General features: G+C 47.8%; 5 protein-coding genes and 2 pseudogenes across 9 annotated transcripts; 4 read left to right on the forward strand and 3 right to left on the reverse strand.

Annotated features, from left to right (window-relative positions):
- Positions 1 to 652: 652 nt before the first annotated feature.
- On the reverse strand, positions 653 to 4398 carry LOC311612510 (histone H2B type 1-C/E/F/G/I-like). Of its 3 annotated transcripts, XM_084865499.1 has the most exons (3): positions 3885 to 4398; positions 2702 to 2740; positions 653 to 913 (listed from the first exon to the last, which is right to left on the reverse strand). In XM_084865499.1, exons 1-3 carry the CDS (start codon positions 4259 to 4261, stop codon positions 814 to 816), a joined length of 516 nt encoding a protein of 171 aa, XP_084721625.1. In that variant the 5' UTR covers positions 4262 to 4398; the 3' UTR covers positions 653 to 813. The 3 variants fall into 3 exon arrangements, 2 of the variants coding, with proteins under 2 accessions (XP_084721625.1, XP_084721626.1); XM_084865500.1 differs by lacking the exon at positions 2702 to 2740; XR_014793298.1 differs by lacking the exons at positions 2702 to 2740; positions 3885 to 4398 and adding an exon at positions 3019 to 3368 and having other exon boundaries at positions 806 to 913.
- A 107-nt stretch (positions 4399 to 4505) lies between these two features.
- Positions 4506 to 5365, forward strand: LOC311612513 (histone H2A type 1-D). Its single transcript, XM_084865502.1, has one exon. The coding sequence runs from the start codon at positions 4588 to 4590 to the stop codon at positions 4978 to 4980; it is 393 nt and encodes a 130-aa protein (XP_084721628.1). The 5' UTR covers positions 4506 to 4587; the 3' UTR covers positions 4981 to 5365.
- A 96-nt stretch (positions 5366 to 5461) lies between these two features.
- On the forward strand, positions 5462 to 8196 carry LOC311612511 (histone H3.1). The gene has a single exon (XM_084865501.1). It carries the CDS (start codon positions 6265 to 6267, stop codon positions 6673 to 6675), a length of 411 nt encoding a protein of 136 aa, XP_084721627.1. The 5' UTR covers positions 5462 to 6264; the 3' UTR covers positions 6676 to 8196.
- Positions 8197 to 10730: 2534 nt separating this feature from the next.
- On the reverse strand, positions 10731 to 11091 carry LOC311613016 (histone H2A type 1-D-like; annotated as a pseudogene). Its single transcript has one exon. The product of its transcript is annotated as a histone H2A type 1-D-like (transcript).
- Positions 11092 to 11247: 156 nt separating this feature from the next.
- On the forward strand, positions 11248 to 13865 carry LOC311612595 (histone H2B type 1-C/E/F/G/I). Its single transcript, XM_084865649.1, has one exon. The coding sequence runs from the start codon at positions 11408 to 11410 to the stop codon at positions 11786 to 11788; it is 381 nt and encodes a 126-aa protein (XP_084721775.1). The 5' UTR covers positions 11248 to 11407; the 3' UTR covers positions 11789 to 13865.
- Positions 13862 to 16768, forward strand: LOC311612596 (histone H2A type 1-H-like; annotated as a pseudogene). The gene has a single exon. The product of its transcript is annotated as a histone H2A type 1-H-like (transcript).
- A 110-nt stretch (positions 16769 to 16878) lies between these two features.
- H1-5 (H1.5 linker histone, cluster member) lies at positions 16879 to 18199 on the reverse strand. Its single transcript, XM_084865629.1, has one exon. It carries the CDS (start codon positions 17662 to 17664, stop codon positions 16984 to 16986), a length of 681 nt encoding a protein of 226 aa, XP_084721755.1. The 5' UTR covers positions 17665 to 18199; the 3' UTR covers positions 16879 to 16983.
- Between the last annotated feature and the right edge of the window lie 681 nt (positions 18200 to 18880).

Raw genomic sequence — 18880 nt, forward strand, 5'->3', positions numbered from 1 at the left:
TCATCCAGGGTCCGGGATCCAGGGCGGATTAAGACAGTTCAGGGGAGACAGGTGAGGGGAAGCCGGGCCCCAAGGTTTAACTGGAGGGCGTCGGAATAAAGGGGCGTCAGCACCAGGTCTTCCTGGACAGCGAATCACCCCACCCCACCCCCCACCCCGCACCCCCGGCCCCAAGGACTCCAGGTTCAAGGTCCGGTCATGTCCTGGGTCTTGGGTGCCAGGGGAGACGTGGGGGAGGGGGGCACCCCGAGAAGTTCTCCCCTCTTAGCATGCCTCAGACTTGCAGTTTTGCCATTTTGAGCTGTTCCTGCGGTTACAAACCCAAATCCCAGAACCACCGGAGCTGTGAGCCCTCCTAGGCCCTCAACCTGAACTCGAACGAAGAAGCGAGTGTGCAGACTCTCGGGAGTGTGTCCGGGTGTTTCTTCCCGGGCTTGCAGGGATGCTGGTGAAGAAACATCACCCAAAGTCACTGGCTATTCGTTAGGAAAAAGGAATGGAAGCTAGGTTCTGCTCAATGAGAACGAAACGCCATCTAAACATGTTTGTGTTTTTTTTGAAAATTAGTTAATAATTCAGCAAAAATAGGAGGAAAAACATCCATTCCAGGTGCCAGCCCAGGCTTCCTGACACTTGGGCATTGGTGGTTCAGTGGTAGAATTCTCGCCTGCCACGCGGGAGGCCCGGGTTCGATTCCCGGCCAATGCAACTTTTTTGTTTTGTTTTGTCCTTCCAATATCGTTGAAATATCCATTTCAAAAGTCGGGGACTTTCCACACTCAAAATTTGGCTTCTTGCACGGAGTTGTTCATGTCAGGCGAGGGGCAGGCTGGAAACCGGCTGTTTTCTAATAGAAACATCGACGTTTTTGTCTTCAGAATATTTGGACTCGATGTACTCTGGACTCATCGTTCTGTTCGGAGACAATAACATCAATAAATATTTTTTTTAAGAAGAAAAAAATCATTTTAAATTTATAAACTTTTAAAGGGAAGTAAAATCAAGGGATGGTTTTAAAACAGTACCCCCCACAGGGAGCAGAGTGGCGCAGCGGAAGCGTGCTGGGCCCATAACCCAGAGGTCGATGGATCGAAACCATCCTCTGCTAGTTGTTTTTCCAAAATTATGTCGGACATCTAGAAATAAATTTTATGCAACTTTCTGTGTGTGTCTTCTCTTCTCCTGCTCCCCACACCCGTGGTGGTGTCTCTAGCTAATGAAATCTTAGATAACTGCAAGCAACTTTTGAGACAAAAAAATAAAACACACCACACGTTTTTCTACATGACATAAAGCATCTTTCTTTTCTTTTTTTCTTTTTTAAAATATATTTTATTGATTTTTTTACAGAGAGGAAGAGAGAGCTAGAAATGTCGATGAGAGAGAAACATCGACCAGTTGCCTCCTGCACAGCCCCTACTGGGTCTGTGCCGGAAACCAAGGTACATGCCCTTGACCGGAATCCATCCCGGGTCCCTTCAGTCTGCAGAACGAGACTCTATCCACTGAGCCAAACCGGTTTCAGCTTAAAGCATCTTTCTTAAAAGTTTACATTTTTATTTTGATGTTTGGTTTTCATTTTTTTTTAAAATATATATTTTATTGATTTTTTTTTTTTAATCGAAAGGATGGGAGAGGGATAGAGAGCCAGAAACATCGATGAGAGAGAAACATCAACCAGCCGCCTCCTGCACAGCCCCTACTGGGAGATGTGCCCGCAACCCAGGTACACGTCCTTGACAGGAATCCAACCCAGAACCCCTCACTCCACAAGCCAACACTCTATTCACTGAGCCAAACGGTTTCGGCTGATGTTTGGCTTTCAAATCCATGTATTTGTAGGCTGGATTATTAACTTAAATTTCCTTTTACATGCAAAATAAATAACACAATGAAAAGGTTCTAATTGAGGAAATGTCATAGTACCCTCTCTGAGCGCAGAAACTATTAATCCATCAGCTGAGGGATGTCCATCTCTGCCTACCACTATACTGTAAACAAGAATGTAGGTTTAGAGTTCGAAAGGACTGTGTATATATATATATATATATATATATATATAGAGAGAGAGAGAGAGAGAGAGAGAGAGAGAGAGACGGCCTGAGGTCCCTAGTCAAGCCCCACCAGCAGGGGGAGCACCCCCAGGTCCCCCATCAAGCCCCGCTGGGTAAGGGGTGCAACCTGAGGTCTCACATCAAGCCCCGCCAGGCGGAGTGTGTTTTCTGAGGTCCTCAACCTGGTGCCCGGGGTAGGGGGAGTGGCCTGAAATCCCCTATCTAGCCCCAAGGGGACAGAGAGGATGTAGCCTCAGGTCCCTGTTGATTGCTCCTTAAGGCTCCTTATGGGAACTTGGCCTCAGCTGTGGGTGCAGTCATCTTTGTGATGGAGTGATGGTCAATTAGCATATCCCTACTTTATTAGGTAAGATTGTTACCTGTTAACTATCCTGTCCTCATCTGTGTGTGTAAAGGAAACACATATCTATCATTTTAATGTTTAGCCAATCACAGGTTTCCCCACTTTGCTTTCTCTCACCTCCCAGATCTACCACCAACAGATTTCGGATAACACACTTGAGGGTAATTTATAAAAATAGGTGAAAAACCACCATTCTCTGGTGTATTATCTTAATTTATTGAGGTTCTGCTTCCCGGCAAAACCTCAATGCATTAAGTGGACAGTTCGGGTCCAATAAACTCACAAACATTCTTTGCAGGTTTGATGTTCCTCATGTGAACAGCTGCAATGTAAGGAACACGGAGTCAGCGACTAGCAAGCCTTGCTATGCTGGCCAAGGACAGTGACGATGGTCAAAGGTCACAGCATGACACAAAAATGACAGGACACCCAGGACAAAGACGGAGCTGGTGCTCACACCTCCATCTCTCCAGAAGGGATGAGGGAGGCTGAGGGTGCTCTCTCTTTGAAATTGAGGATATGAGAACGGAGGCCCAATTGGGAGGGAGCTTCCCGTCCCCTCTGGGGTGCTGGCTGCCCGGCCTTCGGCCCATTTCCTACCCGAAGGGGCTCTTCTGGGTCCCCTCCTGGTTCTACACGGATCTGACATGAGTCTCAGGGTCTCTGATCCTGGACTCGAGATCGCAGCCCAGCACTGGCCTTGCTCAGCGAGTCCGGGCGCCCTCCCTCCCGCTCGTCCGCTCGTCCGGAGAAACAGGGAGAAGTCGGCTGAGTGGCTGGGCTCCTCCTCCCACAGGGTCTGTTAGAGGAGCCCACACACGTCCTGTTTAGCTCAGGGGTTGGCTGCAGGGCCCGAGGATTCCTACACTTAACGGGGGGGGGGGGGGGGGGGGGCGGGGGGGGCGGTTTTATCTCAGACAGACCTACCAGGAAAATCGCCCAGAGGTCTGTCTGGCACATTGGAACCCAGGGCGGGCTTTTCAAACATTCCTGGCGCCCAATGAGAGCGGGGTGGAAACAAAAACGAAATATTGGCTGTTGTGGCAGGAGGCCAAACGCAACGCCTCTTCCAAACTGCCTGAAAGAACCAAACTAAAAAAATCAAAAAGCAACATGCATACACACACACGAGTTGGGGGTACAAAATGTTAACTAGTGAATGTAGAGGAAAATATTCAGTGTTCTATTCTTATAACCTTACTATAGGTTTAAAAAGTTTTAAATAATAGGGGGGGGGGGGGAAAGAACCCGACTGAACTGGCAGACACTGGCACCTACTCATCCAAGCACGATTTCCCTCTCTCCAGGGGCGTTCCTCGCTCAAACCAGCCCTACCACTCTCTCCCCTCCCTCCACCCGCATCCGTTAAGAAAACTCAGAGGGAAACTGAGCCAGCTGTTTCTGTGAAGGCGTGGGTGGCTCTGAAAAGAGCCTTTGGGGTTGGGAGCCGGGCCTCGGCGCCTCACTTGGAGCTGGTGTACTTGGTGACGGCCTTGGTGCCCTCGGACACGGCGTGCTTGGCCAGCTCGCCGGGCAGCAGCAGGCGCACGGCCGTCTGGATCTCGCGGGACGTGATGGTGGAGCGCTTGTTGTAGTGCGCCAGGCGCGACGCCTCGCCCGCGATGCGCTCGAAGATGTCGTTGACGAACGAGTTCATGATGCCCATGGCCTTGGACGAGATGCCTGTGTCGGGGTGCACCTGCTTGAGCACCTTGTACACGTACACCGAGTAGCTCTCCTTGCGGCTGCGCTTGCGCTTCTTGCCGTCCTTCTTCTGCGCCTTGGTCACCGCCTTCTTGGAGCCCTTCTTCGGGGCGGGCGCCGACTTAGCGGGCTCGGGCATGGTCGGGAGGAGCCGCCGAAGAAGCTGGAGAGCCACTGGGAGGACGAGAGTGAGTGAGGCTGCGAAAGTCCTCTTTCCCGGCTCCTTAAAGGAGGCGGGAGTGAAGGCGTGTCCGACCGGGTGCGAGTCCCGGCACGTCACAGGGTGTCGTCCATTGAGAACCAGGGCATTTCAGACCCGGGACTCCATTGGCTCAGGGAAAGGCTGTGACCCGCCGCCAATGGCACAGACTCACTTTCGCGCCCCGGCGCGACTATAAAGGGGGCGGCTCCGGGCGCTTCAAGGCAGACCCAGGTCTGAGCAGAAGCTTTCTTTTTGCCGTCACCATGTCTGGACGCGGGAAGCAGGGCGGCAAGGCGCGCGCCAAGGCCAAGACGCGGTCCTCTCGGGCCGGCCTGCAGTTCCCCGTGGGCCGCGTGCACCGCCTGCTCCGCAAGGGCAACTACTCGGAGCGGGTCGGGGCCGGCGCGCCCGTGTACCTGGCGGCCGTGCTGGAGTACCTGACGGCCGAGATCCTGGAGCTGGCGGGCAACGCGGCCCGCGACAACAAGAAGACGCGCATCATCCCGCGCCACCTGCAGCTGGCCATCCGCAACGACGAGGAGCTCAACAAGCTGCTGGGCAAGGTGACCATCGCGCAGGGCGGCGTGCTGCCCAACATCCAGGCCGTGCTGCTGCCCAAGAAGACCGAGAGCCACCACAAGGCCAAGGGCAAGTGAGGAGCAAGTCGCAGCCTTCAGAACCAAAGGCTCTTTTCAGAGCCACCCACCTCCTCAGCGAAAGGGCTTGCACTTTCTCTTTGTTTAAACAGCTGCTGGAGAGTGGCTTTTACCGGGTTTCGTCAGTAGATGTCAGTAAACACCCCATGAGTGAAATTTAACCAAACATTAAAAAGATACATTAAGCCGAAAAGTTAGCAGCCAAGTAGAAACAAAAGGTGTTAGATTTCAGGTAATTAAGGCAATCAATGAAGCAATACCCCCAGGTTAAGTCAAGAAATACATTGTGTACAATGGGAATGGTTGGACAAAGTTGACTATTTAAGTGCAAATGTAGTTAATGACCTGCGGCAATAAAACTATCTTTCAGTCTGTTGGGTAGTTTTGCATCTTAACAGGATAATCACCTGTACGTGGGTCTGCAACTCCACTGGGCCTTAACTGTTTGCAAATAGGAAAACAATACTGGTTGTAGTCATGCACATTTCTTTATTTTTGTCTGGTCTTTCCTCTTTCATTAGCCCCATGTCCTTAGGCAGAACTTAATAACAGTCTTTAGCATTACTTTAAAAAGGCTCTTAGAAATCTTTGCATCATTTACAAATTTGAGTATTTTTCAAACTTCATTTTTCACAAGCCTCAAAAGTGTAAAACGTAGTGGAATGCTTTCTATGAGGAAGTGGGTGATAAATATATTAATGAAGTTGCCACAGAAAATAAAATCACTTCAATTAATGGTCTTGTTACATTTAGGAAAAGTATATGAAAACAGGAAATGCAAAATTCTCCAAGTTCGGTGGTGGGGGAAGGGATAGTTTAAGGTCAAACGTGGAAATCAAGCTATTTACGTTGAAATGCGTCTTCTTAAATTTGAATGAGGCAAAAACATGTCCCTTAGCCAATCACATCCAGCGCGCGCCTTTTCAAACGGAACATAGGAAAGGCAGGTTAAGCGCCAAAATTTACAATTCTTCTCAAGCGAACAACATATGTCATTGTTGCCGGGATGACGCCAAAATATAGTGGAAGAGACGGTATAAAGACGATAGTAACGAAAGACGGTAGAAAACAGTCTGCTGAAAGTGTGCTTGGGAAGAAAAAGTTAATTTTCGGTCTTAACCCACCGGAAGTCCCACCTATCCGGAAGGGATTGCCGTTCGCAGTAACTTAGTCTGAGACTTGATGGACAGATAACTGTTCCAATCAGAGCGGGTCTCGCCTTATATAAACTGGTTGAGCTCCAGCTTCCTCACTCCTCTCTAGGTTAAGGGCTCCTCATTCCCAATGGCTCGTACGAAGCAGACGGCGCGCAAGTCCACGGGCGGGAAGGCGCCCCGCAAGCAGCTGGCCACCAAGGCGGCCCGCAAGAGCGCGCCGGCCACGGGCGGCGTGAAGAAGCCGCACCGCTACCGGCCCGGCACCGTGGCGCTGCGCGAGATCCGGCGCTACCAGAAGTCCACGGAGCTGCTGATCCGCAAGCTTCCGTTCCAGCGCCTGGTGCGCGAGATCGCGCAGGACTTCAAGACCGACCTGCGCTTCCAGAGCTCGGCCGTCATGGCGCTGCAGGAGGCGTGCGAGGCCTACCTGGTGGGGCTGTTCGAGGACACCAACCTGTGCGCCATCCACGCCAAGCGCGTCACCATCATGCCCAAGGACATCCAGCTCGCGCGCCGCATCCGCGGGGAGCGGGCCTGAGCTCCGTCCTTCGCACCAACACGGAAACCCAAAGGCTCTTTTCAGAGCCACTTCCCTCCTCCCTGGCAGGGGCTGCTGCACTCCTACTGGCGGGTTAATAACGCAGACCTCAGCGCAGTATGGAGGGAAATGGGGACGGGTCCCTGGCCTTCCCTCCAGAACTTTGGGTATCTATCCCTTTCTTCAATCAATGGAGTGTAAAGATTGGAAAGGCCTCACTGAGTTCAGTGTTTACATTATGGTTGCTATTTAGGAAAACTTAAGTTGTTTAAGGAACTGGCTTGGGACACTAGCAGTTTCAAAGGCAACAATGTATCTGCAAAGATAGTCTCCGCTTGGACCCTTGTTATCCACGTGGAAAGAGGTAAAGGGAAGGAATCTCCACAGGAAAGGGATTCAGCCCATCCCATAACAAGGGCTTCAAGGAGTAGATATTGGCACCTACTTTACTTCGGATATTCACAAATGTGGCAGTCATGAAGAGGTTTACAGTTTTCAGTTTTCACATTTTGCATATGAATCTCACAGTAACTCTGTACTCCCTCTCCAACTCTAAAAGGCCCTCAAATATTAGGGATGAAGCCCATGCAGTTTTCTTTAAACATCAGGGAAGGAAAGGAGATGGGAAGTCAGCTTCCAATGGCTGTAGATAAACAGTTGAATTAGGGTTATTCTGGTTCTCACTTGCCTTAGTGGCCCAAATGACAGTTCAGTTCTGTAGTAGTTTATTCACTTTTAAGGGGAAAGTCTTATTTTTTAAATGGAGACAGCATAGTGACTAATACAGGAATTGTTTTCAAACTTCAGTTTTAATCAGATAATAATGCAAATTAAAACCTTGAAATACTGCATAACACCCAGCAGATGATCAAAGTCAGAAAGTTGGGTTTGCCAAGCATTGCATGAGGAGTGGAGAAAAGTGGTTTACCGATGTGGGGGCTGGGTGAAAAATGTGAAGGGATTAAAGTAAAAAGATTTGGGAAATGCCGAGACAAGGAAACAGATCAGAAACGAAAGAAATGGAGGACAAAAAGCGACTGGATATAGAGTTCAAAACCACACTTATAAGGTTTTTCAAGAATTTCATAGAAAAGGCCGATAAAATAAAGGAGACCTATGAGGATATGAAAAGGGATCAACAAGAAATAATAAGGGATCAACAAGAAATAAAGAATATGTTGTCTCAAATAAAAAATATTATACAGAGTCCTAAAAACAGAATGGAAAATCGCAAGAATCAAGTCAAAGATTTGGAACATAAAGAGCCAGAAGACACTCTGCAGAAGCAAGAAGACAAGAGAATCCAGAAAGTTGAAGATAGTATAAGAAACCTCTGGGACAACTTCAAGCAAAGCAACATCAGAATTATGGGGGTCCCAGAAGAAGAGAGAGAGCAAGATACCGAAAACATACTGGAAGAAATAGTGACAAAAAACTTACCCCACCTGGTGAAAGAGTTAGACTTACAAGTCCAGGAAGCACACAGAACCCCAAACAAAAGGAATCCAAAGAGGACCACACCAAGACAAATCATAATTAAAATTCCAAGAGCAAAAGACAAAGAGAGAATATTAAAAGCAGCAAGAGCAAAACAGGTAGTTACCTATAAAGGAGCACCCATACAATTGTCAGCTGATTTCTGAACAGAAACCATGCGGCCAGATGGGAATGGCAAGAAATATTCAATGGCAAGAAATAATGAATAGCAAGAACCTACAGCCAAAAATAATCTACCCAGCAAAGCTATCACTCAGAATTGAAGACCAGATAAAGAGCTTCACTAATAATAATAATAATAAAAAAGCTAAAGGAGTTAATCACCACCAAACAAGAATTATATGAATTGCTGAAGGGGGTTTTTTCGGAAGAGAAAGAAAATAAAGATAAAAATTATGAACAACAAATACGTAACTATCAACAATTGAATCTAAAAACCAAGGGAATTCAAAAAAATCTGATGAACAATATTAACTGGTGAATATAATAGAATCAGAGGTTTGGAAGGGGAGTGAACTGATGATTCTCGGGGGGAAAGGAGAGTGGGGGATGTGGGAAGAGACTGAACATAAACTGTGCACCTATGGATAAGGACAATGGGAGGTGGGGAAAGGGCAGAGGGTGGGGTGGGAACCTGGTCAAGGGGAGCAATGGAAGGGTGAAAAATGAGGAACATTTGTAATAATATGACCAATAAAGATTTATTTAAATATATATATAATCTTTTTTGAAAATAACCAATGGAAAAATATCCATTTTTTAACATCTATTTTGGATTTTTTTTTCTTCAAAAAACAGACTATGGGGGAGGGAATGGGAGGAAAAAAATAAAATAAAATAAAAACATTTGGGAGTCATCAGTAAATAAAAGTATTTAAAGGAAATAAGTGCCTACAGATCTCTCCTGGTTCTTCCCTGCATCTTAACCTCTAATTTAGTGCCAATATCCAATTTTGGTTCATTTGTGTGTACACACCAGAAGCCCTGGATCTGGCAATGCTAATTCGGTGCTGGAATTCCTGTACTTTCCTTCAATTTCCAGTTCTTTAGCCCTCAGCCCAGAGGTTATCTCTTACACATCTGATTCCTCCCTATGTTTCCTTAGCATCCTGTCTACTTTTCTTGCTACATTGTGCTTTATTTGCTTTTGTGTTACTCCCCCTTATATGGAGTTACTTTAGAACAAGCAGTGTCTTACTAACATATTCTTAACTGGTGGGATCTAAGGGTGAAGTACATTATTTGTCAAAAGTATAAATGCATTACAATTAAAAATAAAAAAAAACCCAGAAGAAATAGTCTTTGTGCCTGCATTTCTTGAAATGGCAAACTGGGAAGTGGCCGAAATGTTCCCATCTTTTCCAAGGCCTAGATTAAAAGGACCAGGCCATGCTGGTATAGACAGGAGAAACACACCACAATGTTTGACCTCTCTTTCTCAAACAGCCTCAGCTTTATTCAGAGAAGTTTGTTCATATTTTTAAAACTGTAGGTCTCCACCATCACTGCTCTTGGATTCACTCCTTAGCATCTACTAGTCATTGGTACTGTAATGGACAATCAATGGGTCAGTGCTGCCTGTCATACATCAGCCAATTCATCAGGGACAGAGTTGAATCTATATGAGCATTTATTCTAATACTGCTGGCAGTATGGGAGAGCAGTAGGTCACTCACAAAAATCTGCTCTGCACCCCTCCATAAACCAGCTGCTTATATTGGGTAGGACAAAGATTACATGGGAAGTAAGCAAAAGGGTATGGCAAATGGGCTGTTTACAGGTAATGTAGGCTGGAGATTTGCAAAGGCTTGCAAGTATGAAAATGCTAGGGTTCTTCAAAGCGCTGGTAGTTCTGGTTTCCCTAACAAGGTTGTTCATCTTTTCCTAAGAATAGGCTGCTCCCTGATGAGAACAGGCTGCATTTCCAGGTAAGCTCCCAGGTTCCACCTGCAACTCCCCACCAGGTTAGAACGTGCCTTCTTTAACCAGAACAAAGCAATCATGGGTAACAAAGCATGGTTAATATTTCTTACACTTACAGCTGGTCCCCAACATTGTATTTCTGTCGCCACCACTGTGACATGCGGACATCTAGCATGCCTGATGCAATACATATATTGTCAAGTAGTCCTAGAAATCAGGTGCTTTAACATTTAAGACAATAACCGATTCAAGGTTCAAGATTCGCCACCTTCCTAATGGCACACAACTGGTGTCTATGGAAACCATCCCTGCTCATGTGCCAAGAGATGCTCAGATTTGGTGGCGCGTGTCACTTAAGCTTACTTCCAGTATGGACCTGGGCGAACATCTCGAGCACGGCGGTGGAATTCTAGCACGTCTAGAACACAAACATGTCAAATTGCCTGCATCGCAAAAGCTGCTGTGTGCCAATTCTGCAATGTGGACAAACTGAGGCAGACAGTGAAGGTGCCTGATGTTTACTGAATAGGAAAGAGGTGGAAGTGATTGAAAACAAGTAGGTCGTGCTGCCTTTCTGGTGACTATGAAGGGGGCTCTGAAAAGTCCTTTTGTTCACTTGCTTCCAAACGTGGTCTTCACTTGGCCTTGTGGTTGCTCTCGGTCTTCTTGGGCAGCAGCACGGCCTGCTTGTTGGGCAGCACGCCGCCCTGCGCAATGGTCACCTTGCCCAACAGCTTATTGAGCTCCTCATCGTTGCGGATGGCCACCTGCAGGTGGCGCAGGATGATGCGCGTCTTCTTGTTGTCGCGGGCCACGTTGCCTGCCAGCTGCAGGATCTGGGCCGTCAGGTACTCCAGCGGCCGCCAGGTACGCAGGCGCGCCCACCCCGACCCGCTCCGAGTAGTTGCCCTTGCGGAGCAGGCGGTGCACGCGGCCCACGGGGAACTGCAGCCCGGCCCGCGAGGACCGCGTCTTGGCCTTCCTATGCCCAGACATCCTGACTACAAACTTCACTGCAAGTGGCTGCGAAAGCGAAAGTGCTCGGGCGGCACTTTTTATAAAAGTTTGTGGCGCGAAAAAGCAGATGTGTCATTGGTTAGGGTTTCAGCTACATCTTAACCAGTGAAAGTGCAATTTGGGATTCTGGCGCTCTGATTGGGCAGAGATAAGTTTGCAGATTGCTCTCCAATAACCAACAGACACAGGACTTTGGTTCATCACCTGATTTGCATGCGAGGTTGTATATAAATAGAACACAGCGTGCCCCGTCCTTACTATTCTCCCCACCTACCTCCTCCACCCAGCTTCCAGCATGCCTGAGCCCGCCAAGTCCGCTCCCGCCCCGAAGAAGGGCTCCAAGAAGGCGGTGACCAAGGCGCAGAAGAAGGACGGCAAGAAGCGCAAGCGCAGCCGCAAGGAGAGCTACTCGGTGTACGTGTACAAGGTGCTCAAGCAGGTGCACCCTGACACCGGCATCTCGTCCAAGGCCATGGGCATCATGAACTCGTTCGTCAACGACATCTTCGAGCGCATCGCGGGCGAGGCGTCGCGCCTGGCGCACTACAACAAGCGCTCCACCATCACGTCCCGTGAGATCCAGACGGCCGTGCGCCTGCTGCTGCCCGGCGAGCTGGCCAAGCACGCCGTGTCCGAGGGCACCAAGGCCGTCACCAAGTACACCAGCTCCAAGTGAGGCGTCGCGGCCTGATTCCTAACCCCAAAGGCTCTTTTCAGAGCCACTCCATCTTCTAAAGAGAACTGTGACTCACTTTTCACACCGGTCGGGTAAGTGTTATTCGCAGCAAAGTGCTTGGCGTGTTATCTTTCGATCTAGTTGTAAACTTCGTTCAATACAACGCAGGACATGCTGAGGCCGCCGTCCACATTTTGAGGTTGGTCTAAGTGTCAGGTTCTTTTCATACCAATGTGGTAAAGAATAGCAAAGTCCTCATCATTAAGACAATTAAATTGCATGTTAACCTGATGAAGGCTTCTTTAAGGTTCAATGTCCCATAATGCAATGTGTTCCTTGCTGGTGTGGCCCGTGGCGCCCACTGAAAATATCCGCTATCTTTCCTGTGGCGGGGTGGACAGTGCTAGTGCTCTTCTTTCTGTGTGCTTGTTTCTTAAATTTTAAGTTGGAAAGACAAAAGAAAAGTGAACCCCGTTCAAATTATCTGAGGCATCAGTCCTGTCAGGTGGGCAGCTGTACCAGCCAATCCAGACATACAAGAAGTTTGGAAGGAACAACAGATTACCCTGTGCCATTCTGTTACTTTTATGCGACTCAGGATTCATTGGAGAATTCTGGGCCTTGAGGCTTTGTGAGAGGAACCGCCGTTTTTACCCACTTCTCATTTCTGAGTGAAATTACTATTTGTCAAATTGAACCCAGGTTTTTCCTCTTACCTGGCATGTGTTCTTTCTCTACTAAATGCAATAAAGTTTTAAGGATTGGGAAGTAGATCAGAAAAAAACAAAAACAAACAAACAAAAAAAAAAAAAACCAAGAACAGTGGCCCAGGCTTTGGTAACTGGTGCTGGAAGCCTTCGATGGCATCCCTGCCCTGGCACTGCCTGTGTCTGGCAGCTACCGTTCAGGGCACAGAAAAATAAAAAGGAGCCGATGGCTATTTCCACCTCCAACCCAGGATGTCTAACATCATAGCTATTTAAAACAGCATAGCTATTTAAAACTTTGGGTCTTTTCCCAGGATTGTCATGGAATGACTCCCACCTGTATTTGCTGAAGGGTTCTGATGATGCCCTGTATGCAATTATGGTCCCCTTGGTGATTTAATTCCACTCCCAGGTGTTCAATTGGCAGTGAGGTATGTGAGAACTGAGCAATGCTATTTTTAATAGCAAAATACTAGAAGCAACATGTATTCATGGCCAATATGTTTATTGGGGTGCATTCACACAGTGGGATAGAGATAGCACAGAAACGGATTTAAATACACAGTACTTTAGAAACATAAACTTCAGAAGGTTGATATATATGTGGTACCTTTTGATAAATCCTCCCTTCCCCCAACTGATGGACGGAGGATGACATAAACTGCACCTGTGGCCTGGACATTCTTGAGCACCTAACCAGGCACCTTATATGACTATACATTGAACCATCAACCCCTAAGCCCCCTATTCCTAAGTACCTAAGTGCCTGATCATGCGCCTCATGAAACCACCAATCAGCGTGTGCCGAGTACCCTAAGCCCTATCCCTTCCCATTCCAAAAGGTGTATTCACTTCTGCACGTGTGTTCTCTTCCTTTGCAAGGCAGCCCGGCAGGGTCCTTCTCTAATAAAGCCTGTGTCCTGGTTTTCGACCCTTCTGTCTCATCTTTCACCTTTTTTTTTATAAGCTTGAAAATAAAACCAAATTTCTCTTAAAGCATGTGTGTGATTTTTTTCTTAAATTTTAAGAGGTAGTTTCATAAGTAACTTTTTAAATATCAGACAGTGCCTACCTCTGATCCATGCAGGGCAAGGGAATGAATGCAGAAAAGCTCCAAGGTAGAAATAGAGGTTGTATAAAACAAGTTCCAAGCATCTTCTATGTAGCCATAAGGAAATCCTGCGAGGACCCCACATCTACTGGCACATCTCTCAATAGTATGACTTTCTCCGAGAGTGTAGAAGAAAAAGGCTGACAGATGCCATTGGAAAGACATGTAGATTCAGAAAATGATAGATTTTAGCTTAGTCAGCAGCCAATCCTTTCCAGCTGTTAACTCAGGTTCTCATAGAACCTCTGACAGCCCTCTGCAAGGCCATGCATGTGTTTGCACAACATGCATGTATTTAGTCTATATCACTTGTCGGAAAATTCATTAGTCAGCAGAGCCAAATATCAACAATACAATGATTGAAATTTCTTTTGAGAGCCGAAAACCCACTTCTGTGCATGGGCCACAGTTTCAATAGCACTGTACATGCACACCCACATGTGGTATTTTGTGGAAGAGCCACACCCAAGGGGCCAAAGAGCCACATGTGGCTCAAAAGCCTCAGTTTGCCAACCCCTGGTCTAAGCAAGGGAACTCTGTAGTGAAGTAGCTAAAGGTCAGTTCCCAGGGGAGGGGTATTAACTCAATTATTTGGCCAGACCTAACATTAGCAACAAGGTCAGAGTCCTGCACCTGGTGCAGAACTTACCAGTAGTGCCAGGTGAGCGAGCAGGTGAAGAAGGCCCAGACTTCCTGGTTTGCTCAGGCTGAGAACATACAATTCCTGTGGACAGGGGGCTGGAAATGCAGACTCTTCTATGAGCCGAGCCAGCAAAAGCCACCTGTATGGGGGCAGAGAGAAATGATGATTCCTGTTGATTTTGCCCATGTTTGTTGTGATTAGGAGTGAGGTCAGGGAGGGCTCCCTGGGTAAGGTTTTCATAGAATTCTCTTCTTTTAACTAAGGAAAATGCATAAAATACCCACTGCAGACCAGAGACCTGTGTGAGGGGAATAACCCAGGAGTCTCCTTCCTGGCAGTTGGCAGGCATGGTGTGGAGTGGAAATTTCTGGAAAGAGGCCATGAGCCCCAGGACTGAGCAGGGCCAGCTCAGACCCATCCACACATTTCTCCCCTGGGTCCTCTGCCCTCTGCCCAGGTTCAAGATTTTAGGAATTCCTGTGGATTAGGCTCTCACATTCTGTGTAAAAGGATGGTTAGAGCCCTCACACCTGTCAGAATGGCTATTGTCAACAAACCAACCAATGAGAAGTGCTGGCGGGATGTAGAGAACAAGAAACCCTCGTGCACTGCTGGTGGGTCTGCAGACTGGTGCAGCCATTAAGGAAAACAGTATGGAGTTTCCTCAAGAGATTAAAAATTGGTACTCCCATTTGACTTAGAAATCCCATTTCTGGGAATATAACCTAAGAAACCTGAAAATCTCATCAGAAAGAATATATGCATCCCTATGTTCATAGCGGCACAATTTACAACAGTTAAGACTTAGAAACAGCCCAAGTGCCCATCAGCAGATGAGTGGTTAAAACAACAACGACAAAAAGCCTGGTACATCTACACAATAGAGTACTTACACAGCTGTTAAAAAAAAAAAAAAAAAAAAAAAAAAAAAAAAAAAGAGCTCTTATCATTCCCAACAGCATGAATGGATAGGAAGGGTATTATGCTCAGCAAAATAAGTCAGAGAAAGATAAGTATCCCATGATCCCACTCATATGTGGAATTTAATGAACCTAATAAGCTGATGAACAAAATAGACATATTATAGAAGCATGAACAGACTTGAACTTCAGAGGGAAGGCAAGGATGGGTGGGTGGGAAGACATCAACCAATGAATTTGTGTGCATATATGCCTAACCCGTAGGAGTATGGGGATGGGAGTGGCTGGAAGAGGCTCATAGGAGAAAAAGGAGGACCTATGTAATACTTTCAACAATAAAAATTAAAAGGATGGTGACTCCAGCCCTCAGGTTTCCCTGAAACCTTTCTCCATATCCCTTGTCTCTGAAGCAGAAGTCACAGGACGATTGTTGGTGACAATCTGAGCTTAGGTGTCAGTGGATCTGAGACTCAATGGGGGAGAATCTCAAACAAGAGACTCCTGTTAGTCTTGGAGAGGGCAAGAGAAGACACCTCTGGACCCACTGGAATGGAACCAGGGCCTTCTGGTGTAAAGCTAACTACTACACGACAAAAACACATACTCAGGATGTTTCTCAGTCAGTACAGTAGGACATTTTATAATTATTTGATTCAAAAGTAAATTTGGTGGGTGCTTGGGGTTTTTTGGCACTACATTTTATTTCCCAGGCAATTCCCTAGGGGGTAAATTGGAAATATCCTCAAATAGAATCATAGTAAAAGCACAAGATAAAAATTCACTAAAACCTTATTTTAATCCTATGATCACTTCTATGTCTTTCGTTCATTCCAGGATTATGTAAGGATGCGCTGCATATCTTGCCTTCTTTCCTCTGAGCTTTGGCCACTGCCTTCTTGAAGTCATTTTGGGGAGGCCAGCACCGAGTTGGCATAGACTTAAATCAGGGGACATTGTGGGTGAAAGAAAATGTAAGAGCAGAGGAAATGTATCCTATTTATATACAACCTCGCATGCAAATCAGGTAATGATCCAAAGTCCTGTGTGTGTTATTGGAGAGCAATCGGGCAAACTTAGCACTGCCCAATCAGAGCGCCAGAATCCCAAATTGCACTTTCACTGGTTAAGATGTAGCTGAAACCTTAACCAATGACACATCCGCTTTTTCGCGCCACAAACTTTTATAAAAAGTGCCACCCGAGCACTTTCGCTTTCGCAGCCACTTGCAGTGAAGTTTGTAGTCAGGATGTCTGGGCGCGGGAAGCTGGGCGGCAAGGCGCGCGCCAAGGCCAAGACGCGGTCCTCCCGGGCCGGGCTGCAGTTCCCCATAGGCCGCGAGCACCGCCTGCTCCCTATTCGTAGCGGGTCGGGGCGGGCGCACCCGCGTACCTGACTGCCCCCATCCTGGAGGTGGCGGGCAACGCGTCCCGCGACAAGACGCGCATCATCCCGCGCCACCTGCAGGTGGCCATCCGCAACAACGAGCTCAACAAGCTGCTGTGCAAGGTGACCATCTCGCAGGGTGGTTTGCTGCCCAACAAGGCTAGAGCAAGTGAGGGGAAGGAAGCCACAACCAAGAAAGGCTCTTTTTAGAGCCATCAACGCTTTCATTGAAAAGCCTTTGCACGTAAAACACGTTTTTTGTGCGAACTGGTTAAATCAACGGAATGAAGGGAGATGAGATCCTATTGATTTGTAAATCGATAGAAACTACAAGCCCTAAGCAGTGCAGGGAGTGCCCAGCTGTTTCCAGAGGCCTATGGGTGGCTCTGAAAAGAGCCTTTGGGTTTGGTGGCTGTCAGGAGGCAAACATCCTACTTCTTTTTCGGAGCCGCCTTCTTGCCCTTCGCGGTCTTAGGTTTGGCTACCTTGGGCTTGGCCGTTTTGGCTTTGGCGGCCTTGGCTTTCACAGCCTTGGGCTTGGCGGGGCTCTTGGCCGCCTTCTTGGGCTTGGCAGCGGCCTTGGGCTTCTTGGGGCTCTTGGTCACCTTCTTGGCACCGGCGGCAGCAGGCTTCTTTGCCTTCTTGGGGGTCTTCTTCACGGCCTTCTTGGCGCCCGTCGCCTTCTTGAGCTTCTTGGGGGTTGAGCCCGCAGGCTTCCTGGGCTTGGCCGCGCCCGCCTTTTTGGCCTTGGGCTTGGCCTCGCCGGAGGCCGCCTTCTTGCTGATCTTGAAGGAGCCAGAGGCGCCGGTGCCCTTGGTCTGCAGCAGGGTGCCCTTGCTCACCAGGCTCTTGAGGCCCAGTTTGATGCGGCTGTTGTTCTTGTCCACGTCGTAGCCCGCGGCCGCCAGCGCCTTCTTGAGCGCGGCCAGCGAGAGCCCGTTGCGCTCCTTGGAGGCGGCGACCGCCTTGGTGATGAGCTCGGACACGGGCGGCCCGGACGCCTTGCGCTTGGCCGCAGCCCCGCCCGCCGCCTTCTTAGTCGCCTTCTTCTTGGCGGGGGACTTCTCCACGGGCGCCGGGGTGGCGGCCTCGGTAGGGGCTGTCTCCGACATGGCGCTGAGAGTGGCTGAAAGAGCAGAGAAAGAGAAAGTTCCTATCAAACCGAGAGAGGGCGGTTGTGGGCTGCCAGCCGGGCCGGACTTATATAAGCCGATGCCGCGCTGTGATTGGTGGCGCGCCCTATCCACCGCCCTCGGGCGGCCACCTTTAACGGCTGGATTTACAAACTGTGTTTCTCAACCCCCAGATTCCGCTTAAATGTTCAAAACTGGGATACAGAATGTGAAGCTTTGAAGCTCCAAGGGCGGAAAGCAGACTCCCGGCTCGCTGACTTGTGCCTTTGTGCAACCCGTGCCACGGATAAAAGATTTTTTTTTTTTTTAATCGCTACCATTTCCCATAGAAGTCCACCTGGTTTAGAGTATCACACTACTTAGTTACGTGTGGCAACAAATTTCTACTAAATATCAAGGGAACCTTTTTTAAGAAGCTTTGTCCCTCAATTTGGCCTTTTATTTTTACAAGAGGAAAGACACGAGGTTCCGTGGTTTGGATAGTAACTTTGTTTCTAACTGTAGCAATAACACGGGTCTCAGGGCACCTGGTCATCAGGTAGATCTCACTTTGAAACCTGTTCTGCTTCCTAGGAGTTTCCAGGAGCCTCCGTCTTAGAGGCAGGTATTTTGCAGCTTGGAAAAGTGCAGTTGCACCAGGAAAAAGAAATTATTTTGGCTTCAGGATCCAAAGACATAGATTCAAATTCAAACTTGAATTTTATATGTTTTTTATTAAGATGTGTTCTCTCTTTAGTCCCTACCCAAATCTATTAAAATAAGGATGAAAAAATGTTTAGTCCAGATAATCTTTTATTTTAAAAAATCTCTGAAACTTGCCCTAAAAAATTATTCAAGGGCTTCCAGGAGCTATCAAAAGCACAAAATGGGACTCTTATCTATTTCTAAGGTGCTTTCTTAATGCTCTCATACAAACTCCCCCCCCCCCGCCCCCCCGGCCATCAACATTTAACAAAGTGCACCTCTTCTGGGAGACATCCATGTGGATGTTATTGTGTTTAAGCAAACATAGACTTGTATTTTCAAAAGTAAATGGCAACTGACTAAGAAAGGTGGATTGGGGATTTCCTCCCCTCAGAAGAATTCAGAAAAGCATTATCACCCATGAGATCTAAGGCAATGACCAGGAGGCAGGCCTGGAGGGCAGAGAAATTTGCTATTTACTTGGAGGCATGTAGGTTGGGGAATGAATAGG

The sequence above is a fragment of the Pipistrellus hanaki genome (genome assembly GCF_964339955.1).
Source record: "Pipistrellus hanaki genome assembly, chromosome: 18".
NCBI lineage: Eukaryota > Metazoa > Chordata > Mammalia > Chiroptera > Vespertilionidae > Pipistrellus > Pipistrellus hanaki.